The sequence below is a fragment of the Pectinophora gossypiella genome, chromosome 19 (genome assembly GCF_024362695.1).
Source record: "Pectinophora gossypiella chromosome 19, ilPecGoss1.1, whole genome shotgun sequence".
Taxonomy (NCBI): domain Eukaryota; kingdom Metazoa; phylum Arthropoda; class Insecta; order Lepidoptera; family Gelechiidae; genus Pectinophora; species Pectinophora gossypiella.
This window is the reverse complement of record NC_065422.1, coordinates 3222155-3246227: the sequence shown is the minus strand read 5'-3', so window position 1 is coordinate 3246227 and position 24073 is coordinate 3222155. Positions and strand designations below refer to the sequence as shown.

The window sequence follows — 24073 nt, the reverse complement described above, 5'->3', positions numbered from 1 at the left end:
CAGTTACACTTTGTAAACAATGCTTTTATAGGCCATAGAGCGTACACTTTTTCAAAGAGTTTAATTATGTATGTACTTATATTAGACTTTTTGGTTATTTAAATGCCAGATTAAAGTAGAGGAGTAGAAAAAGTAAATAATAACATATTTAATTTTCACACATCATTCATCATCTCGCAGAACCTCAGACACTCGCGACACACATACGTCCACTCACTCACAAACAAATCACACTCTGGTGCTGATGCTACTAACTTACATCAATAAGTTCCAACATTTGGGATCCGGTCACAGGGCACAAAGTAAAGCTGGCCTGACGAATTGAGTGTGTATAGGAGGGTTTCGGTCGAGTCTGCCGTATTTGGCGCCTTGCGTCGAGATCTTGTAATCGCTACGCGCTTGGTGTTGGGGTTACTATTGAACGACTATCTACATGCTTACTTAAGTTACAAAGCTGGTGAGGAGTGGCTGTATAAAACTAAACACCTCTACGGCCTCCGTGGTCCAGCAGTTTGAGCGTTGGGCTCACGATCCGGAGGTCCCGGGTTCAAATCCCGGTGGGGACATATCACAAAAATCACAGACACCTTACTGATGTAAGTAAGTAAGTAGTCGTTACATGAGCCATGTCAGGGGCATTTGGCGGCTCAATAGTAACCCTGACACCAGGGTTGATGTGGTTGGTACTCCACCTCACAGCCCACACGATAGAAGAAGATGCTAAGGGCGAAAAGGACCTAGTGATGTGAGGTCATGTATACATTGTATGTGGGATGTATGTGTGTTTCGTAGTTACGTAAGTACTTACGCGTAAGTAACTTTGTTCTGCACTTGTTTACAATGGGCTCATATTTGTTGTCGACAACGAATATATTTACTAACAATATGATTACATTACATGATGTAAATTGTAAGTCTGTCTTATGTAAGTCATTGTTGATTTGAATCTGATGTCCGATGATAGAAGCGTACGGTCAAGAGTAATAAATGATAATAAAACCAAAATGTGTTCATTTAGGTACCATGTCACATTAACTTTGATTACAAACTGTACTGTCTTTCTCACTAAATGTCAAATATGTTAGTGCGACAGGGTTCTAAAAAAGATGACTACGTACTGGCAGTACTGGCACAGATTATATAAGTATTGGCTTGAAACTAAAGTTCAATAACAGCTGATAAAGGAAAAAGATAAATCAGTGAATCATCATCTTGTGTTATTCAAATTATGAATCACTATCCGGCGGACCGGAGAATATATGAATGACTAAAATTATTATTCCTAAGTTCACTTAACTGGGTTAAAAGGATCAAATGTCACTAACAGTTTACCTACTTGTTTTTCTTACCTACCTACTTTTGACTCATTGATGCGAAACAAATAAATAATCTAAGAATACATAACTCATGCTCCTTACAGAGTAAACAGAGCCTGTAAGCAATCAGATTGTAACTTGCAGTTTTTCTACAATGACCCATCATGTTCGAAAATACGTTCCCCAAAAAATATAGAAGGCGCTGTAAAAAAAACCTTCGTTTCAAATTATTTTTTATCTTTGTTTTTGGCAAGGAGTTTGGGTATAAATGCGGACCCTTTTTAATGCACCCAGTACATCTTCCACCCATTATTATTCTGATAAAAATAAAGAGAAGCAATATATATGCAGTATAATTCTATACATAATCTGATCCAAATATCAAGCAACAATTATTTTTATAAGTGCTTCTGCCATTACATTATATTTTTAAATAATTATGTAAGTGCCCGAGTAATGAGAAAATAGGTATTTATCACGTTAAATCTGGACAGCGTCATCTAGTTGGTATACCTATTAGTTTTGGGTAAGGTAGCTTAAAGGTAGCCAAGAAAATCCCTCATTAAAATGTTTACCATTGACGGGTATATACCTAAGTATATGTACTTGTACATACTTATTACTTTTAAAAATCTTTTCAGACGCACAGTGATATATTTTTTGAGGTATAGGTACCTATCACTATATACCTAGGTTCCTAAGTACCGACGTCAAATAGTTTTATCTTAACAAGTCACGTCCTTATGAAATTGTTTTCATGGAAATATTTCTCTTAATAGTTAAAAGCATTATTTTAAAGAATGTCTGCAGTTAGAGACACGTAGTTATGGCGATAAAAGAAGTCGTTAAGGAACCGATAAAATGACTTTATGAACACATATTTTATGAGTAAGGTTTCTACTACCTAAATCATCCGTGGAAATGGTTAATTTTAAATTATTTTCTGTTGTAACTAATAAGATCATCGCCCATTTTCTATTACACAAATAAAAAAATAATTTAAAAAGGACTTTCGCGCTCTTTTGGTAATATAATAATATTCTTTTGTTTTTGGCCTGGTTGCTGAAAGAAAGTTACGCCTATAACACGTAAAAATATTTTTAATTCTCATAAACAAAACAAACGTACGAAGATTATTACGAGAATCAAGTTCCAAAACGGCGTTGACAGTTCTCAGCTGTGCTGTGTTTATTTTGTATAGAATTAGAGAAATGGCATAGAATATCTCAGAACAATAACTAAAGCATAGAAGGAAGGCTAAAATAAGAATTCAGAAACTATAAACCGGCTCTCTTCTAGCTTACGACACAAACTATGAGTGAGAAAAGGACAAATGATTCGCTCTTTGCTTCATTTTTTCCGAGGTTGTCACAACATGAAATGTCATTTGGACCTATTGGACTCATTTTAATTCGGCCAAATACATAGTAACATACATAAGAAGATTTTACTTATATTTACCGAACTATTTGACACGGTCGCGTGAACTTTGTTTACGAGTGTCTTGTGTTCAGATTGTTTTAAGTGATAATTTAACAATATTTTTCCAAATAAATGGAAAGAAACTTTTATTTATATCAAATAATTGAGTGTCTCGACTCTGTGACATTATGTCTTGTGTGGTATGGGGCTGCAGCTCACATTCAGGAAGAAAAGAAAATAGCCAACAACTTCTGTCGTTTCATCGGTAAGTTTTTTGTAATTTTCTAGTGAAATGTGAACTGCTGAACAATTTTAGGAAAGTAATATGTTTTGCTGAATAGATTTGTAGCATAAAATATTTGAGATATCCATTATATTATACGTTTCATCGATGAATACGGAATTGATTTGAGGTTATGTTGATTGTCCATAGTGATGTACTAAAATTATCGATACTTTTAATTTTTAGATTTCCTGTAGACGATAACAAAGAGAAAGAATGGATAATTCGCATTAATAGACGAAATTGGATTCCAAATAAGTACAGCCGTATTTGCTCGAAACATTTTACTGCGGATTCATTTATGTGTGTTCCTAATTCAAAGTGGAGGCGTCTTCGAGACGATGCTATTCCTACATTGAACATTATAGATCAGACAGATGAAATGGTGTTTAAATTTATATTTAAATTTCAGCCTAGCCTGCATCATCTCACTGCTGGCTAGATAGATAAGATATTTGTATCATGTTATCACAACACGTTTATATTATCTATCATTCAACTACATATTATTATGTACTTAATAAACTTAGTATATACTAAGTCTGTAGTTGTTTTATGTCTAAACAATTATGAGTTGTACACGTTTTATATAAGTAAATGATTATTATCTTTGATTTCAGATATTAAATCCAAAAGTGTCGACTGGATTTACATGAAAAGGTATATCAAATAATTTTCTTTTTATATTTTTATCATGATATACATATATAGAGTGTATAATTCAACCAGCTGCACAATGCACTTAAATCAGATATATTTTACTTTTATAGATTATTTTGTACATACACTATTTTAACATTATTATTAAACTTTATTTCAGTCAGTTCAAGAAGACGACATGAAAAATTTAAAAGAAAAGCTGAACAAGTCACGCCTCAAGATCAAACGACTTAATGAAAAAAAAAGTCAATGTGACAGGGTGTCACAAAGACAGTTTCTAAACAAATTGACACTGTTTAGAAATTAATAAATTTGTATTTATTGTAAATATAATGTACATAATTAATAACGTGTAAAATAAATACTTGCTAATGAACAGATTTACGATCTAATTTATATTTCATTTTACCTCCTGTTCTTATTTACTCCTACTCCAACACTCCAGGTTGATACGAACTGCGCCCAATAAAGAATGTAATGAATGTTATAGATTTGTGTAAGCGACTTAGATAAATCTTGACTAAACCTTCCTTTACAAATACAAATATACTTTATTGCACACAACATACAATACTTACAAGTTTTACACGAAAGATACAGTACACCACCTACCTACCTTTTACTTTCCCTTTCTGTTCTCTTATGAATACTTGTATGCCGTATTTTTTTTTAAGTATAATGCTATATCTAGTAGGTACGAGTATGGTAATCCTAGTATTGAAACAGCTTGTAGCCCTAGTAAAGACCGCCATTTTATGTTTACAGAGTGGCACGTTTTTTCTGTAGGTATTTCCAGTCCATACTCTTTTCTATGTCTATGGCGTGAGCCCATCGGGCCTCTTACCGTCTGTGCGGCTTAGACCCGGCGGTTCCAATTTGCACGGCACGTCGATCGACACCAGTGCACGGCGGATGACATCATAAATAAATTCGAATATTACAAAATACTTACCGATGAAACGATAACAGTTGGCTATTTTCTTTCCTTCCTGAATGTGAGCTGCAGCTCCAAACTAATATAAACCAGACAATATAATCCAAAAATGGTTAGATACTTACCTATCAGAGACAGAGTCTCCTTTCATCAAGAAGAAGATAATTGCATCCTACAAAAAGAAATCTTGTAAAAAAAATTTATCGACATTAATTGTAAGTAAATTTAATTTTATCGACATATTAGTAAAGTGAAACCCAACACTAGGCAATGAAAAACTTGTGACAACCTACGAAATTACGAAACAATTTTTGTATATGCGTCTTTGTCTAACATTACGCCGGTTCCGTAAGATAAAGTAGAGCAGAATTATAGAGTTCTGTTGCTATTTTAGCCTTCCTTCTATGCTTTAGTTATTGTTCTGAGTAGAATATGCAACAAATTATATTACACAAATTCTTTTCTATATTATTGACTAGCACGAGAATTACAAATAATAAACAAAATATGTCAATCGTATTTTTTTGGGTACCTATACCTAGTTGGAATTCGTAAATAGAGATTGTAAAACTAATGATATATTAAGCGATAGTGTTTTCAGCAATGGCGTTATTCAAAGGTCGAAAATATGCCATTTTCATCGGAGCCTTCGTTGGTTTTATAGGACTAACTCTTTATCCGATTGCTTTAAGTCCAATGATTGATGCTTCAGAATATAGTAAGTTATACTTTAAAGCCTAATATTGCTTTCGGACTATTAGCTTATCCCTCGTTCTTTATAAACTTTTACATTGAACTTAATACAAATCTCGTATAACTTAGAAAACGCAAACGCAGATTTGTAAACATAACCTATAAATATGTAACTTTTTTTCAGAGAAAATACAAAAAGAAACTAGGAAGAATATAAAACAAGAAGATATTCAGCCCGGAAGTAAGATTTGTTTCATATTCACAATTTTATTACAAGTATCTTTTCCTATATTCCAAGATTGCATTAGGTAAATAATTTGAAAAAAAAAGACTGATTTATATGTGGGAGTTGTGGGATTGGAAGCAAATAAAAAATACTTAAACATTCAAAGTGTTCAGCTGCTTATCTTCCCGGGAATATCCAGTACAGAGCATCAAGAGGCGAGTCTAAAATCTCTTCGAATTGACACTGAAAATTTGTCATACAATTTTCACACAATATCTCACAATACCACACCTAGTCACTTCATATAAAGAACCTCTTTTTACACAGACACTACACATTGACATTACCGTACCCTTGCATGGTGTGTGTGATGGGTGACCCCATACAATTGAAGACTAAAGTAAGACCGAGAGGGGGCGAGGTAAACCTAGCTCAGCTGCTGGTGGGGAGCAGAGAGTTGCCCTTCTATTTGTAGCATTATTCCTTATTCTATGACACTAATATGTTATTCTACCATGTTTTTCATTATGATTGCCCGCTCTACACTATTTTATGCTATTATATTAGTACTTTCGGTACATTCATACCAATTTGTGTTTCATTTTCAGATATGAAAGTATGGACAGATCCATTTGGACGAAAGAAGCCAGACAATAATGAGTAAATATTTACTTACTGTATACTAGTTGTATAGATATTTGTTATTTAGTTATTTAATACATTAAAATTATTTTGTTTTAAAAAGTATTATGTATTTCTTTTAATGTGGCTGCAAGTTTTCTGATTTCTTGTGGTTCTGCATTCTCCATTGAAAATACGTTATTTTTTGTTATGACCTGCATTTTTCGAAGAACACTAGGGAAAATTTGTAGCCAGGCAAAGCCGGGTGGGATCGCTACTATTTAAAGAATACTAACCTTCCGCCCACGTGCACTGGCATTTTTTACCGCCCCCGTTTTCATCCCTTTAGGGGTTGATTCTCGGCATCAAAACTATCCTACATCCTTTCCTATGTCTCAAACTATCTCCATATCAATTTCATCAAAATCGGTTCACCGTACTTTCACATTTATAATTTCTAATTAGTTTATATAAGTTCTTGGGCACAAAAAAATATAGGAGATAGTGACATTGATTGCTTTACTTCTAACAAATCAATAACAATGCATCACATCTGATAAAAGTTTTGCAACTGATTTCAGGTAAAGGGAACAGAAAAAAATATATAATATTAATATGGATTAATTGAAACACCCAAATATAAAAGACATATTTATTGTTAAAATTTCAAACTTCCCATTCGGGGCATTTAAAGTCTAATCCTTTTATACAAAACAGTGGAGTCTCTTTATGATTACATAAAAAAATAAATTGTCATTTGAAACTCCATATTTACATCCAAAATGTGCTTCTGTTGCCTAAAATAATATAGAATTAATTATGTGTATATAAAGTTTAATATAAATATATGCAGCAGTAAAAACTGAGGGATAAATTAATGTATCTGGTTGGTTGTCAAAATTAGGGAAGATAACCAAAAGTAATAGCACTGCTGCCAATGTGAATATTTAACTTTGTATAAACATCATTATAAGTATTAAAATATAGCTTGACCACTGTCAAATGCCGTTTATATTAGTGGGTTGATATCAACCAACTTCGTAAGCATTTGATAAAAGCCAGCTGCGAATATTAAAACTATATTTACATAATTACACATCATAATTGTTACATTAAATTTTAGTAATGGGGTCGTATCTGTTTTAATAAAAACCTTAGATTATTACGAATTACATAATAATAATAAACCTTATAAATTGTAAAACTCTCTCAGTTCCAATAACCAAAATTATTACTAACATAGGGAGTTCAGAAATGTAATTTAGGCAATTCGGAGAATTAAAAAAGTAAAATATTTATTTTTATAATGAAAAAAAATGTCCTTCGATTGTAATGACTAAAATGAGCAAATGCAAAAGGTACAATTTAAACATTGAGTTACACTAATTAAATACGAATTAAAAAGCTGAGGAAACTGAAAAAGCAAAATAATTAAAAATTGATTTTATATAACATCGATTAATTATAAGACACAATGCATGTTGTGGGCAGAGGTATTACAACCGACCGTATTGTGTGATTGATGGTAGAGTTAAAGGTGGGTACTCAACTGGTGCATTTAAGCCCGAGCTTGTATGAATGCGTACATGCAAACGCAAAAGTTATAGACAATAGCCCGGAATGCTCCCCGCACCGCCTCTGTGTTCATTAGGCTTACATGTAATGTAATAATTCGAAATTCGATTTCTTAATAAAAAATACCCTTATCCACGTAGTCAATTTCGTTCGCCAATGTATTAGAATAATTACAATACACGCTAATATTCGTTGAATACCCACCTTTGCACGAAACAATCACAAACGAACATTACATAATAATTGTACGAACGTAGCTGTAAAAATAGGAACATTCGTAGAAAGACGAGCAATAAATGCTTTTGCCATCATCATCAGCCGTATGACGCCCACTGCTGGGCATAGGCCTCCCCCAAGGATCTCCACGACGATCGGTCCTGCGCTGCCCGCATCCAGCGGCTTCCCGCGACCTTTTGCCATCACTTAAAAGCATTATCGTCTCTCTACAAACGGCACAAGACATAATTATGAACCATGTCACCAGAAAGATGACTTTATGCACTATAGAATAAATCATTAATATTCGTCGCCAAGGAAAAAAATATATAACTACCTTCATTCATGAACTTTGTATTAAATATAAACAAACATGAACAACTCTTATTTAACGTGTTTTAATTCCCATAAAAAACAACCAGTAGAAGGCAAACGATACCCTTGATAAACCGCTTTATTTAAGAGTACAATAAAAATTGCAAGGATATAAGTCACAATCAAAGAAGCAATTAATGGAACGCAATCAACGCTTATCCTACGAACTTATAACATTTGTAACAACTTTTTTATAAAATATCTCAAGATCTTTATTTTTATCGTAGTAGAATAAAAATTGCTCGTTCCAACAGAATTTATACAGCTATTTTCACTCAACTGGTAACCCCAGTCACAGTTAATCCAATGAGAAAACGAGTATGTAAATATTGCCAGCATAGAACTCGGAAATCTACTGAAAAGCTGCTTTGTTATCATTGAAAACCGACATTTACCCACATTTGTGTTTTAATTTATTAATTAAAAAAATGCAATATTGCCTTTGTCTTTTACCTGATACTATGAGAAGTCTACAAAAATATTTTATAGATAAAAACATTTAGTTTTCACTATAATGTACAGGTGATCTAAAAAGGTCACAGTGAAGCAATTCATCTAAAAAGTAATATAGCAATTTGACTTTTGCGCATATAAAAATAAGTGCGTAATGTGAACAAATGTCAAATAGCAATATTTCTGTTTCAATGCGGACTTTTTGACCCCCAGGACACAATTTACTCACTAAAAGTGTTTTCGCAAATGTATAGATAATATTTAGTGACTAAATTTAGTCCTATACAACCTTTATACTATAGCAAAAGTATTTGATAATATGCACTACGATACACAAAGAATTTAAAAAGACTACACTCTATTTCTAGAAAATTATGGAATCTTGAAGCTTTTTAACTGGTACCACAAATAGGCTTTGATAATTAGGATATAAAATGAAGCTCAAAATAGGTATACTCAAAATTTTCTGCTACCAAATTAGTATTTTTAGTAAATTTAAAATAGCAACACACATTTGAAATGTAAATGTTGTCAATTTCAAGACCAAAAATTTTGCCGATTTTTTGGGGGGTTTTCTAAATTTTTCAAATTATTTTTTTTTCAGACCCTGTTACTTTTAAATTTAAGTACCAATTGCATATGTTTGCTCATGAATACTTATCACATTGGTCTTAAAACGCCTTCGAAACGTGATCTAGAGAGTTCGAAAATCAAAGATCATTTATAGCAATTTAACAAGAAATCGTTTTTCCTATTAGTATGAATATTATAGGCTGTGTGCCACAATCACAACTTTTATAAGAATTGTGCAAAAGTGTCTGTTTGCATTAATTCACTTGGATTCACAGTCGCATTTCTTTCTTTAAAAAAAGTCATTGTTGGTAAAAAAAAACTCACTGTAGAAATTCATCATCATCTCCCACCTGTAAAAAAAAGAAATTCGTAAATAAGCTAAATGGAACAAACTACTTTGACAGTTCTAAAAAAATAAAAATTTGCTCATAGCCAATACATAAATAACCAGCCTAATATGTCTCACTGCTGCTCACTGGCCTCCCCTCAATAAACCGGAGAGTGTGGATCAGACTCCACCATGCTGCTTAACAGCGGCTTGCTCAAGGTGTTTTTTGTACAGATAACCCAAAAAATCCATTTATCCATTTACTATCATTCAATCGTCAAATATATCGATTGAACGTTGCTTAGCTGTCAAATTAAAATGAGTGACAATCACTTTTTTTGGAAAAGTCCCTTTGTCTTGTTAATTTCTTACGAATTGTATGAAAAGCATGTTTTTTTTTTTATTTGAAACAAAAAACAACTAAATAAATGAGATAGTAAAAAGTCTGTTTTTAAAAAAAATATAGACAAATCGCATGTGTATACAACTCATATGATGACTTATGAAGTTATGATTAATCTTAAAGCAACAGGGTACTAACCTGTAGAAAATATTCGAAGTCGCTGCGGTGACAGTTACCTTCGGCGGAAAAGGTGAATTTATGAAAAGTGCCATCTTCACAAATTACTGTAAAGAAAAGAAACACTTATCATAAATAACATAAAAAAAAACATTATAACAAACAAACAAACAGCCTATATAATATGTTCCACTGCTAGGCCAGATCCTCCCTCAAACTCAATCAACCGGAGAGGGTATGCAGCATACTGCTCCACTGTGGGTTGGTGGAGCTGTTTGCCGTAAAAATATTTTTTTATTTAAAGTGTTATAAGTATGCGTCAAATGATAGTAATTAAGTACGTTAGCCAGTAATTCGTTTAATTACAATAATAACATTTAAGTCCTTGGAATTTTCACTGACAACACTTCATACGGCTAGCGATGCCGGATTTCATAGGATTTGAGCATACCTCGTTTAAATGGGTAGTTTCCTAGGTCAAAGATTATTAAGACAGATCTGAATGTGACAAAAAACGTTTTCTTTTTCTATTTAACTTATTTATGAATTTTAATAAAGAAAAATATAATTATAAGTGTCACATTTTTCTATGACGTCACAGGTTGCTTTTTCATACAAATTCCATAGAAAATGAAAGGGAATGTGGAATGGAATAAGAATTTCGTAATTTAAAAAAGAATTATCAAAATCGGTTCATAAACGACGAAGTTATCCCCGAACAAATATAAAAAAAAAAACAATATGCGGTCGAATTGAGAACCTCCTCCTTTTTTGAAGTCGGTAAAAATGATGACGGGCAGAACGAAAGGCCAGTATGCTGCTACAAGAGTAATATGTGCTCACCAGTGGCGCTGTTGTCGTCGGCGAAGGCGCAGAGCGCGCGTGTGTCGGGCGCGGCGGCCAGGTGCGCAGCGGCCAGCCGGCCGTAGCCGCCGCGGGCCGCCCACACGTGCAGTGTGCCCTTGTCCGACACGCAGCACACCAGCGAGCCCGCCGCGTTGAAGCTTATGCTGCGACATACAAAAATACTCCCTATACAACGGCAATTTAAACAAATAAAATAATAATAAAAAAAATATTAAAAAAATAAATAAATGTAAATTAATTAATTTGTTAATTTATGTATTAACTGCAAACTGTAACCATGTATCAGTGTACTTGCCGTTGGTCGACCAAATAAATAAATAAATTCTCCGCTCCCCACCAGCGGCTGAGCTAACTTTACCTCACCCCCTCTCGATCTTACTTTAATCTTTAATCGTACGGGCGTCAGTGTGTACTTAGTCTCTTTGTAAAACGACGTGTTTTGTGTTAAGTCTCCGGGAAGCGTCCATGCCACATCTAAGCAATTTATCTAAAAAAGCAATATCGCAATTTGACATTTGCGCGTGTAAAAGTAAGCGCGCAATGCAAACAACTGTCAAATAGCAATATTGCTTTTTTAGATGAATTGTTTTGATGTGACTTTTTTAACCCCCCTGATATGGACATGATGAACCTTATGGTTACAAGGGATTTATTGAAGGAGTGGGTGCATATATTATTAGCTTGATCTCTTGATCATACTAAATCTTTCTTAAAGACCTCCCCAATTTGATCATTAGACGTTCATCTAGGTCGTCCTCTGCGAGTTCTACCAACAACCTTCGCCTTTATCTTAAAGAAATAAGACTCACCAGTATACATCAGCGTAATCGGAGCCACGCCTCAGCTCATGCAGCAACTGCTTGCTGGCAGTGTCCCACAGTCTGATGATGGTGCCACGTGCTGATGCCGTGGCCAACTTGGCGCCATTAGCCGACAGCGCTATACACACTAAGTCAGTCTGGTGGCACCCGACGACCGCTGGCGAGCTGGACTGTGCGCCTTTCACTGCTCTGGATACATCCTGGAACAGGAGCATATAATAAAGAATACAATACATATTACATAAATCTGAGACCGAATCTAAGACCTAACTAGTTGACCAGCTAGTTCCGCCCATAGCCAACAGATGGCGCGCAAACATTGCATGCAGTTCTGAAACGCGCAAGCAAAGTTTTCACAGCGCGACGCATATATACAACTTCCAACATAACACCGTTGGATCGTCGTCCCATAGTTATGACCGTCGGTCATAAAGAATACATAACAGACAACTTGCACGTCACGTGCTCAGCGGTGAAGGAAAACATCGTAAGGAGAGCCACATTCCCGAGAAATGCAATTTTTCGGAGATATGTGACCTAACCTGTATTGGGCTGGTTTTTCGCGGGTAGGAAGGTCAGACAGGCAGTCGCTTCTGTAAAAAACCGGACCTGTCAAATCGTCAGGTTAGGTAAACGGACCCCGTGAAAAACGGTATAATGCTAGGGAGCTGATGATGATGACTACAGTCATGAGCAATATAATGTACCAACTTTAGGACTCTATCGCACTAACATATTTGACATTTAGTGAGACTTACAGTTCAATTTGTCAAAAAAGTTAATGTGACATGGTACCAAAGTGTATACATATTAATGCTCGTGACCGTACATAACAGACCTATAACTTTCAGCGCCGAATTGGTGTTTTTTGTTATACTAATAATGTGTCACAAAACCGCTCAATGTCAGCAAATACTATACAGCTGAGTTGACATTTGTTGTGGATATTCTATTGGAGAATAACACAATGATTCGTGACTATGTAAATATTGCAAGGTTATACTATTACCTTCAGCTTCTACGACACTTATAACGTTACACACACTCACTTAAAAATATTTATCAAAAACTGTTAGGTACAAGAACTAAAAAATTAAGAATTTAAAGCTTGTATTTGACTTGTATCCATTGCCGCATTAGAGCCGTGGTAGCCCAATTGGTAAAACGCTTGCCTGTCAATTTGAGATCGCAGGTTCTGATCCAGCGTAGGCCTAAACTTGTTTCAAATTCATGTTTGGATCATCACGTGCTCAGCGGTGAAGGAAAACATCTTGAGGAAACCCAAATTCTTAAGAAATGCAATTTTTCGGAGATATGTGACCTAACCTGTACTGGGCTGGTTTTTCCTTCGCGGGTGGGAAGGTCAGACAGGCAGACTAAATTACTCAATTGTATAAAAAAAAATTATGTTTATTTTTTTATTTTTAAAGAACGTCTAGGGCCCTGTGCCGAGGTTTTTCTTGCAGCTTCTTTTCCCCGGCTATACAGGTTGTGAGAAGCTGCAGTAGTTTTAGGCGGATGAGACGTTCGTTATGTAAAAATTGACGATTCAAAGTGTAACTATGTTACCTACTGAATAAAGATATTTTTGAACTTGAATTCGCTTCTGTAACTTCCGAACCTTTTCTAAGGACATCTCCAATTTGGTCAATGTATTTCCTTGTAGGTCTTCCTCTGCCAGCCCTACCACCAACCTTCACTTTATATACTGCTTTCGTAATCCTATTATCCTTCATTCGATGATTTCTTAATATTTTCACTTTTAACAATCCTTCACATCTGCGTAAAGGCTTACAGCTGTCCCATGTTCCTAGGGAATCAGTGGGTTGGATGGGCCGATCCGATCCCAATGGTTTTCAGACGATTGAGCCCAATATTTTTCAGCTTTTGAATGTTTCTGTCACTAGCTCTGAAATAAACGTACATAACATCTTGTTTTTAGTCAAATGTTGTTGCTCTTGACTCTACATACTACATACCAAGAGCTGCAGCGAGCCGCGTCGGTGCGCCGGCGCAGCCAGCACCTGCGGCGCGGTGGGCTCGGTGGCGAGTGCGCACAGCGGGCGCGCCGTGGCCGGCGTGCGCAGCAGGGCCACGCGCTGCAGCGATGGAAGGGACAGCACCTGGATGCTCGACTGGAGAACCACGGCGACCCTGGGATGGGAGAAATATTCTGGTGTTATATGTTTCTTTCTTTAAAGATAAAACATGGAAAACGATCAACCAAGTAGTTAATTTACAATAAGGGTGGTATTCGTGTGCCGCACGCATCCGGATCGACGGGCAAAGATCATCACGCAGTGGGTACCACAGGACGGACACCGTAGACGTGGTAGACCCCGGAAACGATGGCGTGATGATCTCGACGGTTATCGAAAAGACTGGATAGAGCTCGCACAGAACCGGGATACTTGGAAAGACATGGGGGAGCCCTTTGCTCAGCAGTGGGACCATACAGGCTAATAATAATAATAAGGGTGGTATTAATAACTAATCTCAGCTGAGACTGCTCTCAGGACCTTGCTCAAGTCCCTGCTTTTATATAAGAACTGTCACATTGACATGATCTTGAGGGCAGTCTCAAAGCTGGGATTAGTTTATTAATACCACCCTAAGTGCATACGAATGTGTAAGTGTGTAAAATATCCGCTTCTCATAGTGTAAGTATTGATATTGTTTTTTGTTATTATTATTACTATTAAAAATAAGCACAGTACTTAATCCACCAACCCGCAGTAGAGCAGCGTGGTGGAGTATGCTCCATACCCCCTCCTGTTGATTGAGGGGAGGCCTGTGCCCAGCAGTGGGAAGTATATATAGGCTGTTTATGATGATAGTAGGTACTTAATACAGTCTTTACAGTCACGTCTAAAAAAGTTCATCTCTTTATCGTCTGTAAGATATTATCGTAGTAGGCTGAGCTGTAGGCCATCTACGGGGTCCACAGGTGGCGGATAGTGGAACGGCCATCAGATATGATGGTTAGCTGCGAATATAAAAATAAGCAGTCCCCGACCAAACAGCGACAGGATTAACAGAACGTAGTGGGTATACTCCACTACGCTACTCCACTGCCGGTTGATAAAGTTGCTTTGTGTCAGTAGCCGAGCTTTTCGCCAGTTTGCCTAGGCATTTCATTTCATCATCTTTAACACGTTTAAAGAGCGTAGAAACGTGTCAAAGTTATACTTAACATGTGTTTGAATATAGAAGCGAGGACCTAAGATCGGTTCTAAATTCAAACATGGAAAAAAGCGCATATATTGTACGCGTCAAGAACGCAAATAAATCACCTTTGTGCGGAATTTATTATCATACATCGTGAGCTATGACGTCATACTAACATTAGAAGTACGCAGTTTTAATTGTTAATGATAAGGTTGCTTTTATGTTGTATTGTACTTATGAATCAGAACATATTCAATTTCTACTGAGCACTGGACCACCGGATTGTGTTCGGACGCTAAGATGGACCATAAGATGGGTTGATCCCCGTCCCTTCACCCTACCATACCCCGGATTTCCTTCCTGTCCTATACAAAAATCTCATTCTGACGGCCTCCGTGGTCCAGTGGTTTGAACCATAGTTTTTTTTTATTATTTATTTATTCAATATTAGAAAAACAATTAAATCCTTATAAATAAAATAAGACGCTCCTCTAAACAGAAAACCCGTACAGGTTTATGCGAGGAGCGAATGAATGCGCTTAACTCGCTATACTTAATTAGTAGGTAGGTACTACATAGTTTAACGTGCGCCCAGATAATACTTCTTTAATTCTATTTTACATTGTTTAGTTCCTACACACATGTCTGTGTGTAGCCCACTAGGCAATTTGTTTAAAATATCTGGTAGTAAGTATAGGGGGGGAGGCCTATGCCCAGCAGTGGGCGTCGTACGGCTGATGATGAAGTATTCTCACTTCCTCATGCCATACACATTATTATATTTCGGTAGTTGGTACATAGGTAAATAAGATAGTTGACGCAATAAGATAGTTACATTTCCTTTGTCGTACCCCAGAAGACTCGAGGCCTTTGAAATGTGGTGTTGGAGGAGGATGGAAAGAATAAGTTGGACAGAAAGGGTTACAAATGAGGAAGTGCTAGTAAGAGTAAGGGAAAAGAGACAAATACTGAGAATTATTGAGGACAGAAGAGGCAAGATGATTGGACACCTAATAAGACACGACGAATTTATTAAAAACATCATAGAAGGAAAGCTAGAAGGGGAAGATCAAGAAGAGCTTACATGGAACACATTAAAGAAAAGGTTAACGTCGTGTCTTATAGAGAATTCAAGGAATTGGCCTTTTATAGACTGGAATGGAAAATGCTACACCTACAAGAGCGTGGGTCTTAAGTTGATGATGACCCCAGAACAGCTTCGCTGTTGGAAAAATGATAGCTGAATTCGCCAGGAGAGCTATTGATATGTTCTCGAAATTGGACCTTTCCGAGCAGAATTTAAAGAATCTTATGGAAGTATTGGCGCCGCTGGTGTCAGTGTATTTGGGGCCATACTCCCAAGTCATTGTTCCATTATTGTCTAGTATTGCTTCTGTCGCTCTCAGGTAAGTCATATTTACTCATACTTCTAAGGTTTCGCCATAATTCAAACACATAATACCGGGTTCTTACCGCGTACGGCCTCCGTGGTCAAGTGGTTGAGCGTTGAGCTCACGATCCGGAGGTCCCGGGTTCAAATACCGGTGGGGACATATCACAAAAATCACTTTGTGATCCCTAGTTTGGTTAGGACATTACAGGCTGATCACCTGCTTGTCCGAAAGTAAAAAGATCCGTGCTTCGGAAGGAACGTTAAGCCGTTGGTAACGGTTACTAATTTCATTCTACGCAAACCAAATCTAAAGAATCTAGGATATAAAAAATCTAAGGGTAATACCATACCTACTTAATACTGCCTACTTCCCTGATTTTGTTTCTTAATACATAACTAGGTTATTCGGTTAAGGTTGCAATATCTTATCATACGAAGTTTATGATAATACTGAATACATTTATATTGCGCTTCAAATTATATGACTTAGTTCAGTGTTTAAATTCCTCTGTGGTCCAGTTGTTGAGCGTTGGGCTCACGATCCGGAGGTCCCAGGTTGGAATTTTCCGTCGCAAAAGTATGGAACTTAAAATAATTAAAGAAATACGTAAACTTACACCTGTTTATTAGGCGATGAATGTACAGGGGGGTTAAAAAGGCATCGAAGGAATTCATCTAAAAAAGCAATATTGCAATTTGACATTTGCGCATACAAAATTAAGTGCGCAATGCAAACAAATGTCAAACAACCATATTGCTTGCTATCATCATTGCTATCAACTTAGAACCATGAACCACTCGGGGGTTAAATAGGCCACATCGAAGCAATTCATCTAAAAAAAGCAATATCTAAATATATAAAAGGAGAAACTGACTGACTGACATATCAACGCACAGCCTAAACGGCTAAACGTAGGCACTTGAAATTTGGAAGAGACGTAGCTTAGGTACCGTAGAGGTGCACTAAGAAAGGAATTCCCGAAATTCCCACGGGAACGGGAATTAGCGGGAAAATCCTTTTGTATGAAAAGTCTAAACCGCTTAAGTTAGACGCTTGAAATTTGGCATGCCGGTACCTTAGTAAACTTAAAGCTTAGTTGCAATAGGATATTGCAAAATTTCCACGGGAACGGGAGTTAGCGGGAAAAAACATTTGTATGAAAAAATCTAAACCGCGTAATATAGATACACGCGACGCGGACGAAGTCGCGGGCAAAAGCTAATTGTGCATATAAAAGTAAGTGCGCAATGCGAAGAAATGTAACTGCTTTTTAGATAAATTGCTTCGATGTTGCCTTTTTGACCGCCCAGAATTATGCCTCAAAGTGTTCGTTACGATGTCACTAACACTCTGTATTATATACTGCGAAGATACTTAACAAATCGAATCATGATGAGCTATGAAGGTCGAGATTCAGGAAATGGAAGTATAAATGTAGACCTAGGAAAAGTCAATACTTTTCCGGGCTGGCAAAGAATCGAACGAGCTGTGTTTATTTGTTTTTACGACGCTCCCGATTCTGAATTGCTTTTCAATGGTGCTTACCTATTTCTGTACCGCCGAAAGCGTCTTTTTGAAAAATCATACTCTGATGTAATTTTCCTCAATAATACCTTGGTTTTTTTTTCATATCATATCAATAATTTCAATCCAAGTAAAAATTGGGACCAGTATTTTTTACCTTGATTAAACCGGACCTGATTAGAGGGACTTGGACTGGATTAAAACTAACTTGTCTATTGCGATGTTTTGTTAGCAAAAATAAAATCCGAATATCGCTTCTTTTTCTATCGTGTGGGTTACGAGGTGGAGTAGTAACCTCATCAACTCAGGATTATTATTGAGCCGCCAATGCCCCCTACATGACTCATGTAACGACTACGTAGGTACTTACATCAGTAGTAACTGGGACCAACGGCTTAACGTGCCTTCCGAAGCACGGATCTTGTTACTGTAATGTCTAACCAGACTGGGGTTCACAAAGTGTTTTTTTGTGATATGTTCCCACGGGGATCCGAACCCGGGACCTCCGGATCGTGAGCCCAACGCTCAAACACTGGACCACAGAGGCCGTTTAAAAAGTCGCTTACGTGGTTTTCACTATAAGGCGAAGATAAGTGGGTAATGTCATAAAAAAAGTCTCAAGATAGCTAATTCCTCGTACAAACAGAGATTTGTGGAGTAGAAAACGACTTACTTGTCTTTCCTAGCTCTGAGCGCTCGTATGGGGCACTTGAAGAGCACCTCGGCGCGGAACTGGCGCACCTGGTCGTCTAGCAGCAGCAGGCTGCAGGGGCGGCGCGCCTTCACCACCAGCAGCCAGTTACTGCGGAACACCATGCAGCATAGCGACACCTCGCCCAACTCCTCTTTGCCTGGAGAGAAATATTATTCATTTTACAAGATCTTACCCGCGACCTTAGTCACGTGAAACCAAACTTCTTCTATCGTGTGGGTTGTGAGGTGGATTACCAACCCCATCAACACTGGTGTCAGGGTTACTATTGAGCCGCCAAAGGCCCCTGACATGGCTCATGTAACGACTACTTACATCAGTAAGCAGCAACCGGGACCAACAGCTTAACGTGCCTTCCGAAACACGGATCATCTTACTTTCGGACAATCTGGTATCAGGATTATCACTCCCTCACTTTAGTCTTAGATGCTGATAAGGAGTAAGGCTGCGTTTCCATTGACGTGGAGTTGAGCGGAGAGGAGCGGAGAATCGACCAATCACCGTGAGGGAGAGAGTGACAGAGCGTCTTCGTTTTTCGCTCTCTCGAACGCTGTGATTGGTCAAATCCACACATCTCCACTCTTCTCCGCGTCAGAAAAAAACCCGGGAAACCCGGCCCAAGGGAAAGCGCGCGAATTGGGTCTTGCTCGCACGTACAAATTAGGCGGCTCACGGTAAGATTGAGATTTTTGTCCAGGGTCTGCCAATGTGATAGATGGAAGAAGTTTCATCATCATCACCAGCCCATTAACGCCCCCGCTGCTGGGGCACGGGCCTTCCCTATGGATGGATGGGGAGATCGGGCCTTAAACCACCACGCGGGCCCAGTGCGGATTGATGGTTGGTGGAAGAAGTTTGCCTAGCCAAAAATAATTATTGTTTAGATATTTTGTTCCAGAAACCATACGTCGTCTAAAAAAGAAACGAGACATTTTCGATAAGGACAGTCAGGCTAAATGACTACTTCAAAGAAAGGACTGACTTCGCTGGGAGTAGCGTTCTCCATGCCATATAAACTCAACTCATCTGTTTATAGTCAATGAGACTGATCGCAAGATAAAACCACAAAAAAAAGATATTTTGTGAATCCAGTATTTTACACATAATATAAGCTCACAACTATATCCCCATTGGGGTAGAGAGAGACATCCATCGCAAGATGAACTAAGCACCCACACCTTAGCGTTCTCTGTTTGACCAACGTGATTGGTGGTGAGCCGTATCGCCGTCTATAATGGTCGAGCCAAGTGTATTAGTAAAAACTGCACTTAAGATAAATTAATATTTCTCTAGTATTTTTTTAAAGATAAAACTAGCAGGGGAATTCAATATACTTAGTCCGCGCAACGAAGGATGTCCCGCCGCGGCGCTAATATCGCAGATTCCGCATAGAATTATTATGACTTGTCAATAATTAGCATGTTGTGTTTGCCTATAATTGGACGAGCACTAGTCCAGTATTTGTATATAGGTTAAGTTACGTGTAAAAGTGTTTTTGTCTGTTGGCAAACCTTAGGGTGCTACCAGACCAATCGATCGATCTTCGATCGACGGCATCGATCAACGTCGATCGAAGTTGATCGACTGGTCTGGTAACTTTAATTGATCGACAGATACTGTTCGATTAAGCAATCGATCGATTGCCGGGCGATGACAATAATCGATCCGTCGGTCTGGTAGAAACTATCGATCGACGTCGACTATTCCATTCTACCGTCGCTCGATGCCGTCGATCGATGGTCCATCGATTGGTCTGGTAGAAACTATCGATCGACGTCGACTATTCTATTCTACCATCGATCGATGCTGTCGATCGATGATCGATCGATTGGTCTGGTAGCACCCTAATAAATAAATAAGTTCCATTAAAGTCCGCGGGACTTCTTTGTTGGCGCGTACTCTAACCAGAAATCAGAATCATTTATTCAACGTAATTATCATGGATAAACTTGTTGAAGGTCAATGTAACATTTTTAAATTTACGTCATTTCACGAGGTGTTATGTATGGCTGAATAGAAGAAATGACAAGAAACTGCAACGGCAACATATCTTTTAAATGAATAAGGGTATATACATTACAATAATTAAAGCACATAATAACGGGTTCTTACCGCGTTTTAATGGGGATATGAGACTCCCGATTCCCATTTAAACGCGGTAAGACCACCCAAATGAAATGGCAGTCCACTGCCGCTAATGAGAAACCCAAACACATTTTTGAGACTGAAGAGAAAAGCGCCACAAGATTTAATCAAGTAACCATTTAGGATGGGACAATGGTTCCATGCCTTGCAAGCCTGATAGTATGGAGAATCAAAAATATTGCTGAATGTCCTTGATGATAGATTGCATTACAAAGAGTAAACAAAAAAAAAACTTATGATAATAACCGCGTAAACTTAAAACAATGTATATACATTACAAGTTATTTAATAACTAGATAACCAACAAGTTATACAAATATTTGAACTGGTTACCATTATCATTGGGAAACAAAGTGATTAACATAAGCATTACTTTACTAATTTGAATTGGTGATTGTCTATTTTAAATTGCTTTCCGTTCATTTGAATGAAGACAAATGGGTCGTTTACTCTGTGTAAACTGAAAATTATTTACAGTTCTGATAAACAACAAGCTCTTTATATATTAGTTAAAAAGACATAGAAATATTATTATTATTATTATTAACTCAGGCAGGCAGTTTTCACTGATAAGTGCCTGTATTCAACTATTCAATATCAAAAAGTATTTAAATAAATATTCAATTCAATACCTCCACCTCCCTGTACAAGATGTTCCATACCTACATCCTACTTCTCAAAAAGTTTTTATGTTCAATTCAATACTTCTACCACCCATAGGAGATGCTGCATACTTACTTACTACTTTTAACAGAAATATCTGTGTAATATACCTATATCTTCTTTAAATTCATAGCCTATAATACTATACTTACTGTAGTGAGCCTTTTCGACGAGAGGTTCCACATTGTATACGCGCAGGCCGGATGTTAGACAGCAAGTGAAGCAGCCTGCAAAAGAGTCATATGACACCATCATACATTCACTATAAGGTACATTATTAGTAGATGCATGGTTACCACTAAAAATATGGCACTGTCAAATAGAAGATTTCCAAAATTATCTCAGTTACTTCTCAGTTACGTATATCGAGTCTACACTAAGTTAGGTTAGGTTAGGATAGGTTAGATTATTTGTATACCTAAGTATTTATTGCACAAAATAGGAAACAATTACAGCTGTAAAAAGAAGCTTAACAAATAGAAGGGAACTGGCCACCTTATCGCTTAAAAATACTTCTTCCAGGCAACCATAATATAGATTATGGGTGCAACATAACAAATAATGAAAATTGGTGAAGTTTGTAGCAGAATTAAGTAATACAGCATAAAGGTATAAAGCAATAAGATGTGATAAAACTACTTCATTGTTACAAAAATATATATTATATGTTTATCTGTTTACAGCAACCTGCATTACTTCTCGCTTATCAGTGTTATTTACATTACCGTTGACTTAAGACTGATTGAAACTAAACAATGATATAGTTACTTTAAATTTATATTTAATTAAATTTAATTTATATTGCATACTGAACTTATTGATGATAGTAAAATGTACCTAGAGTAATGAAGAACTTCCTTTACTGATAGAAAGGGTCAAAATTGCCACGCGTGTGCAACGCTTAACATATTAATTTCTTCAAAGACATAGAGTACATCGTTCGAGCAGATAGATGATAGATATTGCGCCTTTTGTAGTCAATTCTAGCACGCAGAACAATTTCAAACAACACAACGCCCAAACAATAGCAGACGCAGTATGGGAAATGCGTGGGCGTGCTAAAAATATAAACAACACGTGCAAATGAGTGCACGACAAACGCGAGCAGCGTGCGCGCGTGGTTCAACGATAACGAAAGGAAATTCGCAAGCCCGCGGGGCGCTCCTAACCCCGCGACAATCCCGAGCTGCCCACACGCCTCCACATCATGAATAATACAATATCCACCTGAGAACAAAGGAAAGGTTGACGAACTAGGAAGTGACACAAACCTTGATCCTGATTAAACCCCAGGCTCGTTATCCCGCTGCTCCGCCGGCGCGCCATTACTTCTACACCGTGAATTTATCATAAACATTGAGTTGATTTTTTATCAAGTGTCTCACTGGACATTTTCACACCAATAATTTAATACGCACATTTGTTATTACATTGTTCACTGCGTGATACACAGCTGATTTGATGACTGATGAATTGACAGATAAACACGCGGTGTTGACAACGTGGAAAAATAATGGCTTTGTATTCGGTATTGCCATTTTGCAGCCTCAATTACCCATTAATGGTTGTTATGTACCAGGATCTGATGGCAAATGGGGAAACAAAATTTCTATAGTAAGCAACACTCGGGTAATTGGATGAAAACGTCTTGATACTTTTTATTTTTTACCTATTGACGGACAATATAGACATTATATAAAGTACTTAAATAACGGCTTTGTGCTACTGTTTATACACACAAACTGACTTTCAGGCGTTAGGCCGTGTATATATCCAAAATTTCATATTCATAATTTTTTTTTGTCCTTGTTATCTGCCATCAGTCGCTAGACTATAATCAGATTTGTTCTGTAATTTTCACTGTTTTGAACTAAACAGCCAGCGCTGCATTGTCCATTAGTCCGTAAGTACATTCGCACGTTTCAGTCTTTTTATGTCCCAAGATGTCGCAAGCGAAGCTGCGGGCAAAATCTAGCTAGTGTAGGTAGGTATATATAAAAAACAAAATATTTATGAAAAGATCACTTTATATTATTATGCTATTTCCAAATCAAAACTGTCCAGGTTATTTTTTTCTTTCCACCTCTCTTCTTTTTACCGGGTGCACTAAATACACTTCCATTCGGTCTACCTTCAGCAATCATTCGTCGTATGGTAGTGCTAGGAACTCCTATAAACAGGTCACAGGTTAATAACTAATAATATAGGAAAAATATATTCAAGTATTAAGACTAGTTAGTCCTACTTACCGGTCAACTTTGGACGCGCTTTAAAATCGAAGATTGCGGTTGATCTCCAACTGCTTCTTCACTAATTTTACAATAAACAATGTAAACAATCTTTCTTGCTTGTGATCGAAGTGGTTTTTTCGATATTCTTACGAAATTCAGAATAATTTCAAGGAATCTTTAGAAAATCTCAGTATTGTTGACAAAACATGTACTTAGACATGACAGGAGACAGTTTAATATTACCATAGGAAAATCAATATTTTTTTTACTTTTTTTATGCCATCAGATTCTGGTAGACCTATACGTTTTCCATTTCTGAGTCATTGTACGTATTATAGTCGAGTTCATTTGTT

General features: G+C 37.0%; 2 protein-coding genes and 1 long non-coding RNA gene across 4 annotated transcripts; 2 read left to right on the top strand and 1 right to left on the bottom strand.

Moving 5' to 3' along the window:
• Window positions 1–2542: 2542 nt before the first annotated feature.
• On the top strand, window positions 2543–5008 carry LOC126375615 (uncharacterized). The gene is made up of 3 exons (XR_007567626.1): window positions 2543–3003; window positions 3642–3681; window positions 3842–5008. It is a non-coding gene; the product is annotated as an uncharacterized LOC126375615 (long non-coding RNA).
• Window positions 5009–5090: 82 nt separating this feature from the next.
• LOC126375594 (small integral membrane protein 20-like) lies at window positions 5091–6281 on the top strand. The gene is made up of 3 exons (XM_050022595.1): window positions 5091–5333; window positions 5493–5549; window positions 6143–6281. The coding sequence occupies exons 1-3, from the start codon at window positions 5219–5221 to the stop codon at window positions 6196–6198; spliced, it is 228 nt and encodes a 75-aa protein (XP_049878552.1). The 5' UTR covers window positions 5091–5218; the 3' UTR covers window positions 6199–6281.
• A 512-nt stretch (window positions 6282–6793) lies between these two features.
• On the bottom strand, window positions 6794–22981 carry LOC126375544 (WD repeat domain phosphoinositide-interacting protein 4-like). 2 transcript variants are annotated; one of them, XR_007567602.1, is made up of 9 exons: window positions 22761–22981; window positions 21642–21716; window positions 18643–18820; window positions 13863–14037; window positions 11872–12083; window positions 11039–11205; window positions 10217–10302; window positions 8141–9697; window positions 6794–8029 (listed from the first exon to the last, which is right to left on the bottom strand). XR_007567602.1 is itself a non-coding variant. In XM_050022522.1 (8 exons), exons 1-8 carry the CDS (start codon window positions 22813–22815, stop codon window positions 9668–9670), a joined length of 978 nt encoding a protein of 325 aa, XP_049878479.1. In that variant the 5' UTR covers window positions 22816–22981; the 3' UTR covers window positions 8135–9667. The 2 variants fall into 2 exon arrangements, 1 of the variants encoding a protein (XP_049878479.1); XM_050022522.1 differs by lacking the exon at window positions 6794–8029 and having other exon boundaries at window positions 8135–9697.
• Window positions 22982–24073: the final 1092 nt, after the last annotated feature.